This window comes from Notolabrus celidotus, chromosome 3, assembly GCF_009762535.1.
Source record: "Notolabrus celidotus isolate fNotCel1 chromosome 3, fNotCel1.pri, whole genome shotgun sequence".
Taxonomy (NCBI): domain Eukaryota; kingdom Metazoa; phylum Chordata; class Actinopteri; order Labriformes; family Labridae; genus Notolabrus; species Notolabrus celidotus.
Window position 1 is genome coordinate 11842072 of NC_048274.1, and position 15494 is coordinate 11857565.

The window sequence follows — 15494 nt, forward strand, 5'->3', positions numbered from 1 at the left end:
AGTAATGAGATAGTAAAACACAGCAAAGGGAACTAAGATGTTACACTAAAAGTAGCCTAAATACAGCAAAGTAAAATAGAATAAAATGCTAAAATGCTAAATTATAATAACACATTTTTTTGAGGGAAAGATTCATCCACAGATATATAGCCTACAGGCTATTTTGAACTTATACAAAACCTTCTCAGACTTTAGTTCATTTGCAAAAACAGTTAACTCACTTTTGAAAAGCTAATAATATGTTTAAAAAAACACATGTTTTCTAATACTGGCTTTTGGTATTATCAATCAACTGAGGTTGGGTGGCTTTGACCAAGTCAAAATGACTTTACTAATCAGAGGTATCTTAAAATGTAACTTTATTAGGAATCTATATCAAAAAGAAATATGTTTTTAAAAAATATATAAAAACAGAGATATCTGTTTTTGCAAATGAACTCTTCATTTCTCCTTAAATTACTCAGTTTCTAACCTACGCACATATCTATATTTCTAAGTTAGACATTATCCTCTATATCTTCAGAAGACATATTTTAACACCTTGAAATTACTACTCTCCAGTTCACATGGCCCCTAACAATCTATCTGGCACTGACACTGAATGGTGCTGCATGGCTACATCTAACGCTCTGGGATCGATTGGTTCGCCTGCCCTGATATCATAACATAAACGATTGCCGATCGAAGTGATCACAACAGTGCAGGCTAACAGTCTGTAACTGTCGAGGAGTTTAAATATATCTGAAATAAGAGACGTATTGTAGCTGTGAATGTAACGTAATGCAAAGGCAAAGCTATTGTTCATGACTGACGGAAAAAAGGACAAAAAGCACCTCACATGTTTGAAGAGCTGGCTACTTTAGAACAACAAGCTAGCATGTTGACATCCTGAAATGACATGTTGCTTTATAGCAATGAGCTGAGTGATCAATAAGAGCCTAACTTTTTCAAAATAAGGTTAATCCCTTGATTACTTCTAATTTAAAAACTACTATTCACCCCTGAGTAAAACATTTTATAAATGTATTGTCCTGGTATTTTAACAGGAGCCAGTCTTAAAACATAAACAAGTTAGCAGACAACATTTTAATGCCCCATTATGGCCAGTCAGTGACTTGCAACTTAACAATAAACATACTTTTTAATTTAATTTTATTTTAAATTTTCAGAGCACCATATTCAGACAGACAACAACAGTTTTACATCATTTTCAATCATCATGACATAAAATTTTCAACCAGTTCACAGTCTGCCAGTGTCCATATCTGTCCCTCTTTTCATCGTCTATCTCCAATGCAGCGCTCCCCCTTTTTTCTTTTTTACACCTCACTAGGGCTTCCCAAGAACAATGAAAATAAATGATTTCCCTGATAGACAAGTAACAAGATTCAAAGCAAGGTTAAATATATAGGTCATGTGTTCATAAACAAATAAATAACGCAAATAATAAGTTACATGTACGTTTAGGGGCACTCGTGTGTGCAGGCACCCCAGCCTGTGCGCACCCACACAGCCAAACATACTTTTTTAACAGACATAAACAAGCAGAAATATAGGAGAGTGAAATAAATAAAAATAAAAATGTATACATGTAATGTAGAGATCCTGCACTGTCCATACTGGACTCAAAAATCACACAGTTATTCACTGAAAGTTTAATCATAAGCCCAAGAGTCTTTTTTGAGTTCCAGGTCAGCCTGAAGTCTATTTCATTTCCAATCAGTGTCCTTTAATTTATGTTTTCCTTCGAGGTGTAATTTAATATATTTGGTAGAGTATAATCATCCTGGCTTTGGAGGCCACAGTGGTACAGAATATGAACTTTTTTATTAAATTAAATCAGAATTTTAAATTTGATTGATATCTTTATACGCAAATGTTGTAGAAAGAGGTACCATCCATCGTCCTTGATAATTCTCTGAGTCCACCCTAAAAATTAACAGGATCGGTTGTAAAAATGACAGGATTCTGTTTTACCATACTGAATGATGGAAAACAAAGAAGGTTTGCTTGCAAAACTCAATTTTCCTGAAGACTCTAAACACACCAATGATTCAGCTTATAATTTTATGTGAAGTCACGGACCAGCCTTTGTGCAAACATATTCATAATAGGGCAAAACTCTTAAATACAGTACGATAACCAGTGTAGTTTACCTGCAAAGACAATACGTTTGATCAGATAAACAATTGTTAGTTTTAGTTATCCAACACAATTGGCTTCTAGCAAATGTAAAGTTATGAAAGTAACATCTGATATGCAAGTTTAAGTTTAATATCAGAACACACTTTCAGTTTTTGAAGTGAAATATTCATAGAGATACAATTTTCTGATACACAGAATGAGTTGTGGCTTATGGGGCCTTGAGTTTCAAGTTGTTTCATTGCTGTGTATTGAAGGGTAAAAGGTGTAAATAGTGACTGGATGAAACTTAACACATTCACCTTATGGTTCATTCAACTTTCCTTGCAGCCACTGCATCAATAAGATGAGGCTTCCACTGGAGGGTGCTGCATACCATTCAAATCTGTTGAGCAGGAAAGCAAGTACATTTTTGTCCAGTGATGTTTTTCTTAAAGTTCAATCTGAGTTTATGAGACAGGGGTTGAGTCTACAGAGGACAAATCAGTTTATTAACTCCGAAAACCCCCAACATTTTAACCAATGCACGTAAACAAACTTTAAAAAGCCACTCTGAAATGGATGAAAGGGATGTCAGGTTGTTTTTGTTTTTTTAGTGCAGTCTGTCCTTGAACTTTAAACTGAGAATAATGTTTGTATTTTATCAGAATTATTTCATACAATTAATACTTTGCTAATGTTTGCTGATGTTGAACCTGATGCTGGTAAGTGTTTATTCAAATAAAACATATAGTCAAGGCATGCATGTGGTGTGTTTTCTTTTTGTTACATGAAATAGTTCTTCTGTCAGTAAGAAGTTTTGTGTGTTCAACAGTTTTCATTGATTTTAAGACAAGAAATTAAAGGACTCCATCTTACATGAACATACACTGTTGTGTGCAGCATAGGCATAGCATTTTTGACAAACATAAAAAAGTTTTAACTTAAAGTTCAGCTCCCATTTTTAAATGAATTAAGTAATCTATTTCCCCAAATAACTTCCTAAATTCGTCAAACTGACTGTAAATAAAGGTGTGAATTACAGTGTTGATATACATTACGAGGCCCACACTGAGCAAAGCATTTCCAAACGTAACTCATGCAAAGAAAAATCCCTCACTTCGCATCAGTGAGCACTAATAAAGAGGTTGTGAAAGCTCTGTAGTTGTAGTACTAGTTCATGTAGTATTAGGCATTAATACATGTTTAACATGCTTGTATTCATGCTAGATAGCAATAAGTAATGATAAAGAAGTTTCCCCTGAGATGCAGTGGAGTAATATTCTACATTAAAGATGCAAAGGTAGAGTACAGGTATAGAGAAAGTGTTCTCAAAAAGATGTACTGTACACTAGTAAATTTACTCATATATAAACTTTATATATGTTGTCTCCACCATAGCACTTAAATCATAATATACAAAGTAGGCTACACTTTTTTTTTTCTCTACTCTACATTTTATGTTTCATATTTTAATTGTGTCTTTTTTATTGTACCAGGATTATTTTGTATTTCGAAATCTATTTTGTATACATAAATGTATGTATATTTACTTGGGTGGATAGTCACTAAACACATTTCTCTTTGCATTGTATTATTTTAAATTTTGTATGCGACCAATAAAACTAGAGTGTTTGTTTTCAAATTAGAATTTTAACCAGAGAATAACATTCTCAAGACTTCAGCCAGAGAGCCACAGTCCCTACTGAGAGCGAAAAACCTTGAAAACAATGAACGAATCCAAAATCTGAAGAATATTTCAGCCAAACTTGTCTACTCTATCCTCAGTGACGAGTAAAGTAAGTATCTGAACAGGTAAATTTTAAACTGATCTCTTCTCAGACTTTAACGAGCAGTATCAGAGAAAATATCTCAAGCTGAATCCAGCAGAGATTACTTTAAAATGACAGTTTATGTTAGCTGAATATTTTCTCTAGAGTAAAGTGATAGTGTATTTATAAAACAGCAGCAGAAGATGAATCACATGAGCCTAAGTAACAGAAGTAAATCAAAAATGTTAAAATCAATCAAGTAAATTAATCTGTTTTACTCAACTCACAGTTAAAAAGTATTTCCAGATAATGTTTTTCAAATAAAAACTCTGGGAATCAACTCTTGAGACATTTGGTTTTGTTATAATTCATGTTTCAGAAGGAAATTAATCTGCAAACTAACTTGTGACAAGAGAGATACAATTAAGATAGTACAGTTAGAAAATGGTAAATATATATCTCTTAATCAAAGTTATTAAAAAAAGCAGTTGTAGAAAATAGAAATACTAAAGCTTAGTACAGAAATACAACATTTAAAGTGAATTAACCACTTAAATATTACATACAATTAACATTTATTAATAAGACATTGATGCTTGAGTGAAACAACATTCAATGGTTTATTACTGACTTAACCCTGTAAAGCCTGAACCAAATAATTGCCAGAAAATTCTAATTATTTGAAAATTGAGTGTTTATTGGACCTTCTGACAAATTATACAAAAAATAAATTAAATACCAATTTTCATATATGAGTTTTAATTTGTATCATATTTGATACAACAAGCATTTTAGTACAATTTTTTTGCTCAAATTGTATTATTAAAAAAAACACTAAACATATACAAACACAATTTTTAGCCTAAAAAACTCAGAGTTTCCTTCAAATTTCCCCCAAAGTAGTTTCAAACCTAGAAATTATTTTTTCCATTTTGCATGACACCGTCATACCTATTTTGTATCTACTGCAAAGCAAAAAAAAAAATATATATATTGCTTTGCAGTATTTCTTCTCTGAATTGTTCAATGTTAGTGGAATTCAATGAGCAAACAACAATTATTTACTAGGGAGCCATGGCTACATTCAACTAGTCATCAATAATCCTTATACGGCAGGTTGCATATATAAAAATACAATATACATTGTAAATATCTCAATTTCTACTCTAAATATATCTAATTATGTCATTTAAATGTGTTCTTAAATTATAAAAAGACTAGATTTCTTTATGATATGCATAATGTATGAAAATGAATAAAATGATGATTGACAGAGCTCCAAAGAAATTGCCTTATATACCTGCTGTATCAATTTTGATACACACATTTTCAACACGATTTTACTATAAATTAATTTGTGAAATATAATTAGTTTTACATTGCATCAATCCAGTAACTTTTCCTGTTGAAGTTTCAGTAACAATTAGAAAGTTTTTTTCATCCAAACTTTTTCAAAATTAGCAAAAGTATCCCTGAAAAACCTCGAGCGGGTCTCTGATCAACATCTGCCATTTTGGATGTCTCAAGTGACGGCCTTCTGGTGCATGAATTACTCACACCTGTTGGATTATCCCTGCACTGCATGTATCTGATTGTATACATCAGTTTTAAAAAATATATATATCACACTGATGATGTAGAGGTCTCAAAAACTGATGTTTCAAATATGATACGCTTGGCGTTATAGGGTATAAAAAGATAATTTTTTTGCCTTCAGTTACCAAATTGACTTGTTTTCAAAGTGATTTACAACATATGAAGGTGTTGGTTGTCAGGGGAGGCAAACTATTACAACTTAATGTTAAACATTTAAATTCATGATAAAGCATTTCTTTACACAGCATTTATTATGTGTGTGAAACTTGTATCCCCAAAATAACTCTAGCTGTCAAATATATGTAACGACATGTGATGTTACTCAGAAGTGTGTCCTAATAGCTTTCTCTCTATGTGTTTAACAGGACTCCTGTAACAACGAGCAGACATCAGAGCCAGTCTTTCTTCTGGTGTTCAGAAACAACAGACAACACTCAAGCAACACCATCTCTGTCTCCAAACATGGATCAGAGAGCAGCGTTAGACCAACATGTTGAAGGGCTGGTGTGGGGAGAGCTGTTTCCCCCTCTGGAATACAACATCGCCAATATGTGGGACGATGTAGTCAACTCTCCACCTCCCACTTCAACTCCACATCTACCTTCAACTTCCCTTGCTGGTTTTGAGCTTAATGCTCCCTGTCAGCCAGCAGCAAGTCAGGATGGAAAGTTTGAGAACTTCACATTGACCGAAGATAGTCTCCAGTTCTTTGACCTGCAAAGCCCGGCGGCCAATCCCGACTCAGAGCTTAAGATAATGAGTGCAGAGGACATCATGGAGTCATGCAAGGAGGCATTTGAGTTAATTCCATCATACAAACCAGAATATTCTCCACCTCACAATTTGACTCCACCTCCATCTTCAACTTTCCTGGCTGGTTTTCAGAGTTACGCCCCCCCTCAGCCAGCACAAAGTCAGGATGATCAGTTGGAGGAGTTCACAACACTTGAAGATGCTCTCAAGTTTTATGACCAACAGAGCCCAGTATACAGTCCCTTTTTAGAGGAGATCCTGTGGCAGGACAACAACAAGTTCAACCTAGAGCAGGTAAGATAATGAGTTAAAGTTTGTGTGCATAAAAACATAATTTCCTGGTTTCAAAGATCAAAAGAAGCTCTGGTCCTGGTTTTAATAAACCTGAATATCTTGTGTGTCAATTAAGGATTCTGGCATGTTAACACACTATCCAGGTTTTGCATCCTTCTTTGAGAATATCATGCTTATGCATATGACTGTATGAAAAGTCAGCATTATCATACTCAGTCAGATGAGATGTTTAAGGATCAGGTTCAAACCAAGCGGCAACTTCCGGTCTAAAAATATGAGTCCAATACGGAAGTGCTAAAACTGCAGTTCATCAAGGATCTGCTTGAGGCTGGCTCCGGAAGTACCGGAAACCACATGCACACCATTTCAAAAAAGCCGATCTTTACAGCAGAAATAAACATGTTTACAGCCTGGTACAAAAGACCAGTGTAGTCTGGATAGCTCATTTCTCGATCGGCACATACTGTACGGGGGATGAGTATTTTTTCTAAAGAGGCAATTTCGAAGATATTGAGATTACGAGTCTTCCAATGAGAGCCACAGCTGACTTGACTGACAAGCGAGAACACTGTAGCTGTGGGCCAGGAGGCTCAAACTCTGCCTCTTTATGTCACAATCGCTAGACAGCGGCAATATGGCTCCCACCGACGTTTGGCCTCAAAACAGCGCTTCAGAAACAGATGGGTGACGTCACAGATACGACGTCCATATTTTATACAATCTATGGTTCAAACCAGGAAACTAGTGGGCGAGGAAACATGTTTGCGTAAACGTTCAAAATTTAGAACAAATCATATTTAATTCACCCCTCCAGATACTTTTGAAAATTCAGTCATGCCAAATTTCTGAAATGATAATATTAGTTAAATCAAAAATGTGAATTTGATGTAAACAGTTAACATTTGCAATAAGCCAGTTACAATTTTGAATCACGAATACAATCAAGTAAACAAAGTCTTGGCACAAAAGAAGTCTCATAAAGCAGATATCCAGCAATGTATATCGATGTGTCAGACCGTTGATTTTTTGTGACCTAACCACTCTTTCTCTTCTGCTACAGTACCTGCCCAGTTACTCCTATTTAAATGATCTTGGCACAGCTGAACCAGAACTAGCACCAGCACCAGTGTGGGCACCAGCACCAGCACCAGTGTGGGCGCCAGCACCAGCATCAGTGTGGGCACCAGCACCAGTGTGGGTGCCAGCACCATCACCAGCAGCAGCGTGGGCGCCAGCACCAGCACCAGCACCAGCGTGGGTGCCAGCACCAGTGTGGTTGCCAGCACCAGCACCAGCAACCATGCATCCACCTGCTGTTTATCCACAACCAGTAAGACCCCAGTTTACACTCCATAATCAAATTACAAAATTATACTTTACTACTCTGTTCACTGGCTTTGAAACTTTGCATTAAGACAACATATCAGTGCTAGCTCAAACCCCATTAGAGTGACAGTGAGGTCGAAACACGGCAGTGGCGTATACCACGTCTATGTCGGGGCATGCCACTCGTAGCTGGTGCCATGATGTGCCTATGTCGAGGCATATGCCGGGTCTGGTGGCCTGTCATAGGAGTAGCTGCCATCATATGTCGTTCCTCAGTGTCCGGCCAGTCGGTTTGGGGTCTCAAAAGAGAAAGGCCGGTTTCAGACTGTCACTAGAGGACCACTCATGCTCCCCCCTATGATGGATATTAAAATATCTTTACGACCCTTCTGCCTCAATTATACATAATACATTTGTATCTTTTTTGACAGTAAGTTCAACACCATGATGTAAACAAACCAATGGTCGTTTCTTTAGTTTGAGTGTCATGTGTTTTATAAAACATGTTTATCCAGAACTGCTGTGATGACACAACATTTCTTTACATAGCGATATGATCGTTGTGGATGTTTCAGGAATCTTGAAGCAAAATGATTTTGATGTTGAAATATGTTACAGCAGACGCTCTCTATACCGACATGTCGGTCCCAAGCCAGCGGCAGCAGACCTTATTCATTGTATTGTAGAGTTCTGCTTATTGATGCTACAAGACAAACTGGTCCAGTGTGCATTGTTACCACTTACCACAGGCTACTGTGGGCCATAGCCAACACCAAAACAACAAACTCTGGTCACTTGGCTCTCTTTTAAATCCCCAAACCGACTGGCCGGACACTGAGGAAAGACATATGATAGCAGCTACCCCTATGGCAGGCCGCCAGACCCGGCATATGCCAGGACATAGACGTGGCATACGCTGCTGCCGTGTTTCAATCTCAGTGCTACTGCCCCATTAGAGAAAAATGTATGTGAAAATAGTTTGTGGTGCTTGACACACTAACTCTTTAAATGCTGCATGATGCATTGATTTGCATTGTGGTCACCTTACCAACATATAAATTTATGTTCTTCAGTTCTGCAACCATCAGCTAGTGCTTCATTCCACACATGCAGCTAATTCAGTGGAAATGCTGACACCTGGTGGACATTTGATACCAATGCCAATTACCTCTGTTATTATTTTCTATTTCCAGTATCAGGGAGCACCAATTAGCCTCCCTGTAGCCTTGAAGCAGAATCCACCGCCTGATGATGTTCAGTAAGTAGCACAAACATAAACACACATAAACACATGATGAACATATCCACTGATCTCCTGCAAGTGTCGTCACCACACACACACACACACACACACACAACCACACACACACACACACACACACACACACACACACACACACACACACACACACACACACACACACACACACACACACACACACCCTACAGCTATCTAATGATTTGTTTTTGTCTCTGTAGTGACGGACATGCATTGTACCAGGCTCTACTAGCAGACTACCCATACATGGCCTCTTTTGCTGCTCCTCCTCCCTGCACCTCATCCTCAAAGTAAGTGTTGGTGAAAATGTATCTCTTTTTTCTGCAGCCAGGAATAACATCCTCATGCTTCTTTCATTCAAAGACTGTTTCCTCACAGTTTGGCAGAACAATGACAAATTAACTCTCTCTCTCTCTGTTATTTTACCAACAGGAAAAGAAAGCGCAAAGAAAAACAGCACGATGACAGGCCGCACATAATGAAGACACCCAATGATATCATGATCTTCATGTCAATGCAAAGGATGAATGTACCAGATGCTGTCAAAGAGACAGGGAAGGAAGCAGTTGTTGCGCACCTTGGCCAGATGGTAAGTGTGTAAGCTCTTTGTTAGGGTTTCAAACTTGTAGAAAGTTTGTAAAAATAAGATGAAGTTATACATTTTCATTTTATATACACACCATATGGATTTGTGCTTTTCTATATCTGCCCCACGACAAGAAAACTGAACTGCAGAGTATTTAAAGCTGCTGTTGGTAGTCACAGAGTAAACATCTGTTCAGAGAGAGGGACTTCGAATGTCAACACTATCCCTCCCAACCAGATTTCCTCTTAGCCCCCTAACACAGACCGGCGTGTGCAGGCTAAGGCTAAGGTGATTCTTGAGCCTGGTGGGACAGCTCAGGGTGTTGTAACCCTTTTCTGTCCATTGTTGATCTGTGGTGGAAGGAGGAGGAGGGAGGCAGAGGACTCAAGAGGTTACAGGATACTGTGGACCAAGGCACCAAAATAAATAGATAAAGAAATAAGGAAGTAGAGAAATAAAGAGGTAAAGAAAAAAATAAAATAAAACAAGTGGTAGGCTAAATAAATAAAGATAAAGCAGAGAAAAAGGAAGAAAAGGAAGAATAAGGAAAAGAAAAAAAAACTAAAGTAGAGGCATAAAAGAATGTGTGTGTGTGTGTGTGTGTGTGTGTGTGTGTGTGTGTGTGTGTGTGTGTGTGTGTGTGTGTGTGTGTGTGTGTTCTGTGTATATGTGTGTGTGCATGATGTGTGGTATGAGCTCAGACAGCAGTGGACAAGCTCATACCACACATCATGCACACACACATATATATTGCCGTGTGCAGTCATGACAGTGCCGGACTCATAACCAATCGGAGGATGCAGTAGGGGCCGCCCCTTAACCAATCAGGACAGAGGACTGGAGCTTAGCTATGATAGGTCCATCATAACGGGAACGAGGGGAATAATAACATAGCTTGATAAAAAGACATTGGAAAACACAGAGATTTCGCAATAGTCTCAAATTACTCCACTTACCGATGAGTACCGATGGGCATTATGACCTTTTCTCCAAACCCAGCAGAAAAAAAGTAACTTGTTTTACACCATTCCTACCAACAGCAGCTTTAACGACACAAATGTAGGCTATTGTAGGAGTTTGCACAGCTGTAATACTGCGCACTTATTGATGTAAATCTGTGTATTTGTATGTCTTCTCTAATGCCTGTTGATGTGCAAATGCATCCAGTAAATGAGTGTGTGTGTGTGTGTGTGTGTGTGTGTGTGTGTGTGTGTGTGTGTGTGTGTGTGTGTGTGTGTGTGTGTGTGTGTGTGTGTGTGTGTGTGTGTGTGTGTGTGTGTGTGCTTTCTGACCATGTGTCATCATCTCTTCACAGTGGAACTCCCTCGCAGAGGAACAGAGTGCAAGTTATAAAGCGATGGCCGAAGCTCTGAGAGTGTACCTCACAAAACTGAGCAATGAGCAGTCAACCAGTGACAACAAAGTGAGTACACAAAGTTGGCATGAATTCCTACATTTTAACAGCTTGACAAACATACGTTGGAGCAGATGACAGAAATGCACACATTGGATGTATTTTTGATACTTGTACAAGTTTCTTGTCAGCTCTTCATCGAACAAAGTCATGATGTTTTGTATTTTTCTTGTTGTTTAGGGCCAGAAGAAGAAGAAGAGGATGACGAGGAGAAAAAAGTAGCATTCTACTATAATTAGTGCAGTTACTTAAAACATTTTTATCACTGTACAATAAATTATAAATAAATCAAAACATTTTCATTTATAATTGAGGTTTTAAAAAGCCAAGAACAGGACTGAACTTACACAATTAATGCATCCACAAATTAAAATGGGGGATTAGCAGGGTTCTCTTCAGTTCATGCTCAGTTTGTGGGGCGATTATCAACTTCTCTGCTCCCTTACGACTTAACCTGACAGCAGTGGCAGCATGTTCAGAGGAAAAGGGAACATAAAGGACCACACCTGACCCTAATCATCTCTAACGCCTCCTCCCTGCTCTGCTGGGACAGTGAGCTGACCCCACCCACTGCTGTCAGAGGAAGCTTCAGGCTTGAGATTTTAACACTACATGTCCATGTGACTAATACTTCGAACACACACAACTACTCACATTATTATAATATCTAAGCATAAAGTGTTATATTCTGCATCTGTGAAATATGCAGAATATAACACACTTTGTTTATAAGTCCAACAGCTCCATCTTTGCTGCTTTGCATTATTATTGAGGTATATTCAGTGAAGTTCAAGTAAACTCACTCTCTGTCATAATTCCTTCATGCATGTAGTTAATCATACATTCATAATTTTATGCCTGAGAGAGAGTCCACTTTAGAAAACTGAAAAGAGCATGATACGCAAAAACTTCATATGAGAAAAATAATCTGGACATGATAGCATGACAACCCAGCTACAATATTTTGTATGCAAATGCCCATTGGATCTGTTATCTATCTATCTATCTATCTATCTATCTATCTATCTATCTATCTATCTATCTATCTATCTATCTATCTATCTATCTATCTATCTATCTATCTATCTATCTATCCATCCATCCTTCCTTCCTTCCTTCCTTCCTTCCTTCCTTCCTTCCAGCCACCCATCCATCATCTATCCATCCATCCATCCTTCCTTCCTTCCCTCCAGCCACCCATCCATCCATCCATCCATCCATCAAATCGTCCTGTTTTCATTCAATTCGAATTTCCTACAGTTTTTGGCGGCATGTGAATGCAACAGGTCGGATTTAGCGCCAAACTGCCGAAGCTCAGCTGTAGATTAGAAGGCTACTGATAGTAAATAAAGAAGTTTAGTTTTTCCTCTTAATATTCTAATCCACTTCCTAGTGGATGAACCATAGACTGTTTTATTTACAGTCTTTGGTTGAAACTAACTAGCTTGTTAAAGTCAACTCAGGTTTTAAGGGTTTGAACTCAGGATAAAAGCAAACCAAGCTGACAAGCTATCAAGGACTGTAGCTAACAGCATGTTTAGGGACAAGTCTGCCTGGTTTTCAAGCAGTGTGCCTCAGGCAAGGCAAAACATTTGGTGTGAGTAACTTATCTTCAGTTTTACGGGTTTCCAAGCAATCCCACCGGATCATTTCATCAACTTATATAAAATGTTTAATTCCACTTGATATCTTTTGGGTTATAGTAATCACATAAAGCTAATACCATAATAGAGAAGCTGCCACAAGACTGATGTTTGGCTATCATTCCTCCTAATTTCTCTCTATTAAGTGGAGCTTTTGGCTCTTCATATTTCATATTTACATCATTGTCTTGTAGTTGTGGAGGGTGGGACCATTACTTGTTGGAGAAAAGCAGATTACCTCTTCAGTGAGGATGCTTCAAGTCCTGATACTCTGAGGTGAGCATGAAAAGCTGCACATCCTAAATGCAGAATCCTGCAAACTCTAAAACTCTTCATTAAAATATGTTTCCATCCATTTGTTTCAGGATATTTGAGAGCAAGGATTACCTTTGGAATAAGGTGGTGGTTTTCCACAGCCTGTTTCTGTCTGTCTGTGAGGAGCGCCACAGTGTGAAGTCTGTGTGTATCGGTCATTATGTGCTGCCCCCAGCCTCAGTGCAGGATGGTGAGAAGTGATACATACTTGTTGATTTGTTTCAAATAAATAGAACCTTGGGGTCAAAACTAAAAGGGTCAAGCCAACAACAACAGGAAAGTAGTATTTTATGACCTGTAGCTCACACAATGGCCCTCTGGTTATCGTTGCAGAGGTGAGAGAGGTGGTTGGGAGGTTGATTTGGGAAAGTGAAGATAAGCCGTCGCCAGTCCAAGTGTGTGAGGACACAACATTTCCACGATGTGTATATGAAATAGTGTAAATAACTGTAATAACCTTAACTTCTATTTATTTTACAGCGTTCCCTTGGGAGCAGTAGCTGCCTGAGTGATGCCTGGTATTTTAACTTTCATTGTCTTATTTCTGAACTTTAGCACAATGAGCTGAAAACTGTCTGATAAACTAACTCACCTCTTTTACTGTTTTGGTAGTTCTGAGCCATCTGACATAGATTCATCTGACAGTGAAGCCCCTCAATGCAGCCATTATCCAGATAGTAACAAGCTAACAGGTGAAAAATTACTTAATGATTGCTTCTTTTAACAAATAGTAGAGTACGTTTTTTCTTTCCTGTTGACTCGGTAAACATAATCTCTTTCTGTGTTGACTCCCTAAAGGATACATCACCATGGACAAACTGACAAAGTATTCTGGTGATCTGCGTGACTATCATCTTGGATGTTTCCGGTGCTCTAACTGTAAACTGAGTGAACAACTCACTGAATAAAAAAGCTTGTAAAAAAGCTAACTCCATGTTAATAAGTAAAAGTTGTACTGTTGTGGTGAGTTCTAGTTTGCTTATGATGTTTGCATTTCCGACCAGCTTTTACAAATAAAAACAATGACATAAAATGAACTCAAGTAATGTGGTTCATCTGTTTTTTTAAGTACATGCATCTACACATTCCTTTATCCCTCTTCTACTTCCAAATAAAACCAGTGGGTAAGATCATCTTATTCTTACTATGTACAGTATGTATTACAGTTTTTCTCAGTCGCTTTGGTACATTTCTCGAACCATCCTCGACATCTGCAAAACAGTAAGTACATTTCTCAAAACAATTCATACAAATAGAAAAACACCATGGATTACCTGCAAAAGCCAGTATTTGGCTCAAAAGCCTTAGTTCATCTCTCAAAAGTAAATATCTGTCAATGAACATGTCAGTACCATCAGAATGACAAGTACTTGTGTCATTGTGTACGGATAACAGTCAAATTGCTTAGTCATGTTTTCAATATATAACAGTGTACTCTGGAGGGACGTTTTGATGTAAACTATGGCTAAAGTTTTGATGACAGTTATATTAAATTGTAAGTTACACCTTAGTGTATGTGGGAGATTGATTGCAAGAGACTGGACAAGATTCACATTTAAGCTTTTACATTGTAACATTGTGTTGTGCTCTGGCTATGTACTGTATATACTTGCCAGTTGATGGTTCATGAGTTGCACCTTTGAGCTATGTCAGAAAACTGGTTGATCATTGGTTGATGTAACGCTTCACACATTTCCCTTCGTTAGAGAAAGTCAAGATTCACCTGGGAGCAATTTACCTATTCAGGACAGATTTAGAAAAAAGGTCTAATTGAAATGTACAGATATATGACTGACATATTCTGACAACATGTTCAACCATTTTGCATGTGAAGACTTATGCATTGAACTGGGTGAGACTATTCAACAGAGACCCATTGTAATACATTTTGATCAACATTACATAAGCAATTGATAATGTAGGAAACAGCAGAGAACTGTACATAATTATTTGCATGGATGTACCAAAGCATTTGCAACTTGTTCAAAGAAATGAGGAACTGCTTTTTTGATGTGCACGAGTGACGCAATGATTTGAAGATTGAACAAGTAGTTTTGAGAATTTCAGTTCTGATCTGAGAAATGCACCAAAGCGACTGAGACAAACTGTAATAAGAAATAAGACTCTGGTCTTGCAGAGTTTAGCCTGAATATCCACTGTTTTGTATGTCTTCTGAGTGCCAGTATTCCACAGTTGACAGTCTCTTGAATCTGATGGGTATACCTCATGCCAGAAGAGGTGTCGTGTTAATTTATCAACATCACTTCATAAAAAAAATAATTACAAAATTTAAAATAAAATAAACAAAAATGCATGTCATGTAAAACTATTGTATTTATATTAAGCACTTTCCAATGTTCATTAAAACAAGTTTTAACATTAATTTCCTGAAAAA

General features: G+C 37.6%; 2 protein-coding genes across 3 annotated transcripts; both read left to right on the top strand.

Moving 5' to 3' along the window:
- Positions 1–3777: 3777 nt before the first annotated feature.
- LOC117810312 (extensin-like) lies at positions 3778–11435 on the top strand. 2 transcript variants are annotated; one of them, XM_034680085.1, is made up of 9 exons: positions 3778–3920; positions 5855–6536; positions 7597–7707; positions 7768–7866; positions 9056–9120; positions 9342–9431; positions 9574–9730; positions 11043–11150; positions 11322–11435. In XM_034680085.1, exons 2-9 carry the CDS (start codon positions 5952–5954, stop codon positions 11361–11363), a joined length of 1257 nt encoding a protein of 418 aa, XP_034535976.1. In that variant the 5' UTR covers positions 3778–3920; positions 5855–5951; the 3' UTR covers positions 11364–11435. The 2 variants fall into 2 exon arrangements, with proteins under 2 accessions (XP_034535976.1, XP_034535975.1); XM_034680084.1 differs by having other exon boundaries at positions 7597–7866.
- A 975-nt stretch (positions 11436–12410) lies between these two features.
- LOC117810318 (telomere repeats-binding bouquet formation protein 2-like) lies at positions 12411–14141 on the top strand. The gene is made up of 7 exons (XM_034680090.1): positions 12411–12738; positions 12979–13060; positions 13150–13289; positions 13433–13494; positions 13580–13617; positions 13712–13791; positions 13898–14141. Exons 1-7 carry the CDS (start codon positions 12675–12677, stop codon positions 14005–14007), a joined length of 576 nt encoding a protein of 191 aa, XP_034535981.1. The 5' UTR covers positions 12411–12674; the 3' UTR covers positions 14008–14141.
- The last annotated feature ends 1353 nt before the right edge of the window (positions 14142–15494 follow it).